General features: G+C 33.9%; 1 protein-coding gene and 1 long non-coding RNA gene across 2 annotated transcripts; one reads left to right on the forward strand and one right to left on the reverse strand.

Annotated features, from left to right (window-relative positions):
* The first annotated feature begins 1,238 nt into the window (after nucleotides 1-1,238).
* LOC128175230 (myb/SANT-like DNA-binding domain-containing protein 4) lies at nucleotides 1,239-4,646 on the forward strand. Its single transcript, XM_052840697.1, has 7 exons — nucleotides 1,239-1,633; nucleotides 2,151-2,218; nucleotides 2,777-2,923; nucleotides 3,163-3,231; nucleotides 3,482-3,547; nucleotides 3,843-3,881; nucleotides 4,097-4,646. Exons 1-7 carry the CDS (start codon nucleotides 1,464-1,466, stop codon nucleotides 4,297-4,299), a joined length of 762 nt encoding a protein of 253 aa, XP_052696657.1. The 5' UTR covers nucleotides 1,239-1,463; the 3' UTR covers nucleotides 4,300-4,646.
* A 140-nt stretch (nucleotides 4,647-4,786) lies between these two features.
* LOC128175231 (uncharacterized) lies at nucleotides 4,787-7,122 on the reverse strand. The gene is made up of 4 exons (XR_008242647.1): nucleotides 6,514-7,122; nucleotides 5,765-5,802; nucleotides 5,432-5,543; nucleotides 4,787-5,303 (listed from the first exon to the last, which is right to left on the reverse strand). It is a non-coding gene; the product is annotated as an uncharacterized LOC128175231 (long non-coding RNA).
* Nucleotides 7,123-7,827: the final 705 nt, after the last annotated feature.

Below are 7,827 nucleotides of genomic sequence, written 5' to 3' on the forward strand. Positions count from 1 at the left end.
TTTACCTTTAAAGAATTTAGTTGAAGACTGAGTCGAGTGCTTTGAAAAGTTTGGTAACAGTGGAGCCTAATCACCTTGACTGCCTCTCCAGAACCGCTGGGCCAATTTCAACCAAACTTGACACGAAACATCTTTAAGTGATGGAAATTCATTAGACAAGGTTGTTTTACTAGGAAAGATAACTAGGAATTATTGCTCATAGGCGTCGGAACTGGGGGGGGGGGCTAGGGGGGGAGGGCTTAGCCCCCCCCCTTTTTTTTTGCAAAGTTAGACCCTAAACCATTAGGCACATAGCCGAATAGAGGGTTCAGCCCCCCCCCCCCCCCACACACACACTTTTTATCGCCGGAGATATAAATGTTCCTTAATTTACCTTGAAAGATTGAGAAGTTGGAGTCATAGGCATATTAGCATACTTTGACCAGAAAAGCTGTAACTTGTGTACATGTATCCTAAGGTAGGCTATATTTACGTTTGTCAAAATTATGATCTTCGTGGATAGGGTGGGTCCACATTGATTGGGGGGGGGGGGGTCCATATCACGTAGGAATTTTTTTTTATATTTTCACAAATTTCTTGTGTCCCACAAGGGATATAAAGTTATATCTAGATCTTTTTGAGAAATGCAATGCTCAATAAGAGATATAACTAAAAAACCATCCCGTTAAAAAAAATTAACATAAGAATGTCCAGAAACAAAATTCAAAATATTTTAAAACAGGATCTATTTTTCTACATTGTCTAGATATTTTGTATATGACTCCATAAAGGTTATTATATAATTATATTATCATAATGACAATTGTTGTTCAGGAAAGCTATGTGACCAGTGGGCCTCTTGTTTTAAATTCATTTTACTTTGAACACTCTTAGGGTCGCTTTTCCCCCCTCTCTCTCTCTCTCTCTCTCTCTCTCTCTCTCTCTCTCTCTCTCTCTCTCTCTCTCTCTCTCTCTCTCTAAAATAAAATAGCACTTTAGATATGTGGCCTTTTTTATACTTTGTTATGAACGATGTTACTATATATATATTTGCTTTTAAATTGTATGCAGTTAAAAAAAAACCAAGTCGTATATATTTAGTGCATAATTATTCATAAACAGCTGCAGAAAAATATTTTGTTCGGGATTTTTTTTCCAGGGCCCACCGCCATAAAACTTTGAGAATTCTCAAAAAAATTCTCAACTCAAGTCTTGAGAAATACTCAGCTAAGAATATTCTCAAAATCACCGCCATAAAGCCACTTGAGAATATTCTTAGCTGAGTAATTCTCAAGACTTGAGTTGAGAATTTTCTCAAATTTATGTTCTCGCGAGACGGTTTTCGCGGATTTTTTTCAATGACTGAAGGGGTCTAGTGGAGCTCTTCTGCGCCAGAAAGGTAAGAAACATTTATAGTTACGTGTAAATAAACACATGTTTTGCATATTTTATCGTCTGCTTTGTTATTTTGGAAGAAAAAAGTAATGGAAAAGAAACGGGGGCAGAATTGGGGGGTTGACGAAGAAGTTGCCCTCATTGAGGAAGTAAAAGCGAGGGCAACCGTGCTATTTGGGTCGTTTAAGGGGTGTGGGATTAAGAAGGGGAGAGAAATGAAAGAAAGAGAGTGGCAAAAAATTGCAGACCGACTGAACTCGTAAGTAAATCTTCAGAAGTGATTAACAATAAAAAAAAAATGTGAAGTGATTGTCACAAGCAAACTAGATTAACAAGAAGACCGCAAATTTCTATATCATGTACAGTGCAGCGTTTGCATGTCTACCAACCCAAATTTGTCGTAGGGCTACAGTTTAACCGCTTGGTCTAGATCTCTATATACTTGTAGTAGCTATTGAAGTTTCGATACGATCATAAGTTTTTAGACAACACGAAATTGTAATTAAAACTAAATTTGTAATGACATCGTTTTTATTTCAATGTAGTTGTACGTATATACGTGCCGTCAATTATTACGTTTATATTCACGACCAATATATACCACACTTCAGTGCGAAAATATAGAGCCATACTTGTATTTGTTGTGTACATACAACAATCACGTACATGATTCATAATGCATTTCGTAGTTTTTCCTTTACAGTTTGGTCAATGGTGGTTTCCATTTCTATTTATAGTTCCGCGTGCATACATTAATAGGCTCTCCTTTATTGTAGACAGTTCGACATTAAAAGAAGGGAATGGGAGGAGGTGAAGAAAAAATATTACAATGTGAAGTCAAGAAGTAAGTGTGTATGTGTGTATTTAATGGTGAATGTATGATTAATCTTTTTTATCAATCTATTTACACAAATTGAATGAAAAATTAAGCAGATTAATAATGCTTTGAACGATTTGTTGACTGTTGGATTTTACACATGCTGGACCTATGAGTCTATTGGGCATATATATTTTTAGTTTTTGAATACCCAATAAACTGTACATAAATATATATAAGTTTTACACTCATCTGGTGTCTGCAAATGTACCGGTATTACATTACTATTTACAAAAAGCCAAATTAAGTCATATACATGTAATTAAAAATTATAGCATTCCATTAAAACTGGATCGATCGAGTGACCAAATCATATTAAGTATTCAATATACCAATGATATGGATAACTGACAATATATTTCATTATTTATTAAAATAATTTAATGAAATGGCAATTAAGAATGTTTTATGCATGAAAATATAATGTATAAAGTTAAAAAACACTCCAGGTTTAAAGGACAATGATAGATAACTATGAATTATTATTAAAAGACTCTTATTGTGTCACATCTTTTCTTTTTGAAGGTAAAGAAAAGCTTGATGGGCTGAAGCGTCCCAAGACTGGTGGTGGCCCCCCACTACCTCAACTCACACCAGGTGAGGAGACTTACCTCCGCCTGGCTGATGGGGAGCCAAACCTCTGTGGTGTGGAAGGAGGAATTGATACAGATGGTATGAAATCAACACTCGCACACACATGCATTGATTAATATATACACACACAGGACTATAGATGGTATATATAGGATAGGATACAGGACAAAATTGTGTTAATGTCCTTAAATTAAATTAGAAGACTTATATTATGGTGTATAAATTAGGATTGAATTCACACAACTTTGAAATTATTTCTGCCAGTTTATATTATATGCTTTACATACATGTATTTATGCTTGATTTAATTTACATAGCTCCATTACTGAGTATATCAGAACCACTGGTCCCAGATACTGAGGCAGCAGCTGGCTGTTCACAGAAAGGTACAGTCAAGTTCATCTTGTTACTAATGTGACAGAGATATTTCATGTCACTGGAACTGATTAATTAGTGAATGTTTAATGTTTATATTTACTAATTTATTTAGTTGTTTACAACAAACACAGCTGGTATTTACATGTGGAACACAAGTAGTATCCTCAGTACTCAATTGACTGAATTTCTAATACTTTTATCACTTTACACTTGTTTTTTATTACTTCTCAATATAGCTGAGGAATATTTTGATTTCAGCTGATAGTACACTTCCTGCAATTGCAATCACTGCGCCTTTGGAAATCAGCCTTGATTCATTACAAGGTAATATCAATATTAGTGTTGTTTCTATAAGTTATCTTTCAGTACCTTAATTGAACAAATTTTTGTTTGTTTTCTGAAAGAAATGTGGAAGCAAGCTACAAAGATTTAAATTATGACCAGTGTCCCAATCCCTGGTTAGGAGAGGGAGGGATTTTGTTCATATTACAATTTTACACTTTTCAATAGGAGACTTATTATGCTGGCATAAATTTTATGTGAATTTAGTTTATAACTTTTTTAGATAATTAGTTTCATTGGGAAATTATAAAATACTCTGATGTTCTTTTTTATGCAGATAAACAGGCAAAACCTTCAAAAAGAACTGAAAAGAAAGGTAAGTATTCATTCCAATTTTTGATAAATACATTGATATATATATAGATATCTCTATATATTTATGCTCTCTCTCTCTCTCTCTCTCTCTCTCTGACTCTCTCTCTCTCTCTTTCTCTCTCTCCTCTCTCTCTCTCTCAATAGAAATCTAAAAATGTTTATAAGTAGGATGAATCATATGAAGTACATGTACTTGTATTTAATAATTTACTTCAGAGAGTGCATCAAGAAAGAGAAAGCTTGAAGAATTGGAAGAAATCAACTTAACTTTAGACAACCAGCGACTAGAGGAAGAGATTCTTAAAATCAAAGAAGAAAAGGAAGTGTTAACTCTGAAAAAAGAAGTTCTACTCCTCAAAAAACAGAAACTTATTTTGGACATTCAAACTACTTATCCATCTTTTATAGCTGAAATGTAGGGCAATGCGCATTCACAATAATTTAGTCAACTCTCCGATCTACATACACTCACATGCTAAATGTCGTTAATTTATTCTTTTTTCTTTTTACATTTCATTGAAAACAAATTTAATTTGCAATTTTGACAAACATTTAAATAGGTTTTTGTTAATAGTTATCCTACTTTGGATTGGTAATATCAAATTTGAGTAACAGAGAGATGATAAAATACCTTAAGTTTATACATGTATTATTATGACAAAAGAAAACTAGATTAGATAATTATATATATAAAAAAGAAATTCACATACTTTTGGCTCGTGAGTGTAACCTCAGCTACATGTTAATTGAAAATGTTTTTAAATTCTTTGACTGTTCATTATTATATATGTTATATTTGAGTATGAGAGACAGAAAGGGGAAGGTAGAGAAAGAGGGGAGAAAGAAAAGAAAGAAGGGGAGAGGGAAAGAAAAGAGGGAGAGTGAGAGAAAGCAGGAAAGAGAGAGGTTTAATTCATGTACTGGAGATAGAAAAAAATTGAAATGAATTTACTGTGTCTGACAGTGACTTGTTATCATTCAACAGAAATTCAGGGTAAAACAAATTATTCTGTAACCATATTCTTTATTATATTTCATTTAGAAAAACACTCTGCTCTATTGAGCAAACTATCATTTCGGACCTGTCCTGGTTCCACAGTATTTACCGGAATGCATTAAGCTACATTTATGTCTGTATAGTTCTCCTGAATAGAAATGTCACCCCTTTCAATTCCTAAATTGTGTAAGATGTCACATGCTGTAATGTACTACACAGCCAGGTGAGGGGAAACCCTGAACCCAACCTGGAGAGTCTGAAATCGTCTTTTCATGATTCCAAAAGTCTGCTAGATCAACACTCTGGTTTGGTAAAGACTGGCATTAATCTTTTCCTCAGACCGCTTCGAAGGTGTCAAGTATGGTGTCATTAGATGTCGTGTAAGGGGGTGTCCGGATTCTCCCAGCAATATCCCATCATGCAATCCTTGATTAATGAAAATTACTTCATGAATAAAGATATATACAATGTATATATATATATATAGAGAGAGAGAGAGAGAAAGAGGGAGCAAGACAGCAAGTTTATTAAAGATTTTAGTAATACATGTATACCATTTTTAAACTGTTGGCAAAGATGGGAATTTCTCCAAATTCTGGAGTCGTGACATGAGCCAGGCCAACTTGCACACAGTGAAGTTACTCTAAAAGAGGAGCTGCACACCATCTAAAAATAAAGATTGAATTATATCTATAATATTTTTTTTATTATAAACACCTACTAGTATATGTTAATTCTCGCACAATTTTGTGTGTTACTATTTACTTAACCACCTAATAAGTACATTTTTTTTTATTTTTCCTTTGTTTTACCTAAACATTGAGGCTATGGAACCCCTTTCTGTTCACATAATCAGGTTCATTAATTGATGGAGCCAAGATCCTTACCTGAGTTCCATCAATGCATCCTAGCTTTTTAGGAAACCCTATTCATGAAAAAAAAAATGATTAGATACAACTGTATATTGATTTTCATATTACATGTAACTCAATTATCATTTTCATTATCTTTTAATCTATAGATTGATTAATGTGTGTGGATATTAATATGAACTAGTAAAAATGAAAATAAGTGATAATGAAAGACAATTAAATATGTAAACTATATCAATTTTGTTCAACAAATTGATAATTTTAAGTTATTTGAATTGCGGTTTAGAGGTAATTGATTTTGAATTCTAAATGCACATGTATAAATTATACAAACTTTTAAAAACTTTATTACTGCCACCCACCCCACCCCAACTTAGATTGCAAATTAATATTTTAAAAATAATTTTATCAATTTTTATTTGACAGCAGTTTTTGTTCTCTAGGGAAGCTAGTTTGAATGAGAAAATTGGAAAGTGTTTGTATTTTCGTTCCATATTTGTTCATTGCCGTCCTCGTGTATCTATAAGATCATTCAGTAATAGATGGATCCGCCTATATCTTTTTTCTCATCCAGTACTCCCCCCTTACACGAGAACTCTCATTATAAAGGAAACATTAATATGGTATATTTTTGAACACGACTACTTCATCGTGTCAGTATATGGAAAATAGTATATGTTATATGCGGTGGTACAGTGTAAGAGACAAGGAATTTTATTTGAAAAAGCAAGATATTATAGTGTTTGCATTGTGTGTGCATGCACCTGCAACTCTTTTGAAACCCTCCTTCACTTTTGTTGCCACTTCACCGACAGGGAAGATGAATTGGGATCTGGCAAAAACAGCGACGATGGCGGCAGCAACAGCTCTGACGGATCTTCCAACAGATGACGCTGAAATTCCGAGACTGTCCACAATCAGGCGAAGGTGGGCCCCAGTCGCAACAAAACGCAAAAACACAGTAAGACCTACAGAAGTGGAGCCCTCTTGGTGTCTGTGATCAGCTGATCCTAAACACCATTGACGATGAAATTAATGGTGTTGGGACAACATCTATCACGATGATAGATTTCGAACTCCTCAATCGTCTCCGATTGATCCAAGGGATTACTTCTATATCTTAAAACCATCGGACGAACTAAAACATTAGGTCGTCTTCGATTTCGATGCAATCTTCTGTAAGCGGCAGCCATTTTGTTTGCTTGAGAATATTCTTAAGTCTACATTTTTGTAGACTCAAATATTTGAGAATAAAACAGAATTTGAGAATTTTTATTTTGCTCAACTTTTTTATGGCGGCGGCTGAGTTTGAGAATTGGGGAGTTGAGAATATTCTCAGACTTGAGAACATTCTCAGACTTAAGAATGTTTTATGGCGGTGGACCCAGATCTTATCAACCCTATTTTGTGTGTGTAAATATAAATAGACAGCTTAATTTTTTGCATTGAGTTTGAATTAATTTTGATAAAACAAATATATTATCGTTCAATACTCATATTTAACCAACACAATCTATATTCGAATGAAAATTATGCAGATTCTCATCTTCTAGGCAACTACGTTTATCGTATATACAGGTATGTATATCTAAAACATTATAAATAAATAACCTTTTGATCTTTGGGCTGACAAGTATGCGTGTCGTGTATTTGGTACATTAACATAATGACATTTATTTTTCATATCACTTAAACAAAGCCGAGAGCTTAGGGGAATGTAGTGGTTTTACTTTGTGGAATTTAAAATAATTTGCGTGCAGATAATCAGTTGAAGGAAAACACCGAAAATTATTAGACACAAAGGGAAAACATCAAGACTTTGTTGTATCCCGGAATAATTAGTGCCGCAGTTATTGATTTTAATGTGCGTGTCTGATTTATTGTATTTTTTCAAATATCTCTTTTCAACAAATTGAATCTAATAACGAAGCTTTTAAAAGCTGCGTTTTACTAAAGGCGATTCCTGGTTTATCATGTAGCGAAAATCGTACCCCGACCCCAAACAATCATTTAGCTTTGTTTATGCAACATGAAAGAATAATTTTCATTTAACGCTTTCCCCACTCTGGCTAATAGCT

This window comes from Crassostrea angulata, chromosome 3 (genome assembly GCF_025612915.1).
Source record: "Crassostrea angulata isolate pt1a10 chromosome 3, ASM2561291v2, whole genome shotgun sequence".
Classification (NCBI taxonomy): domain Eukaryota; kingdom Metazoa; phylum Mollusca; class Bivalvia; order Ostreida; family Ostreidae; genus Magallana; species Magallana angulata.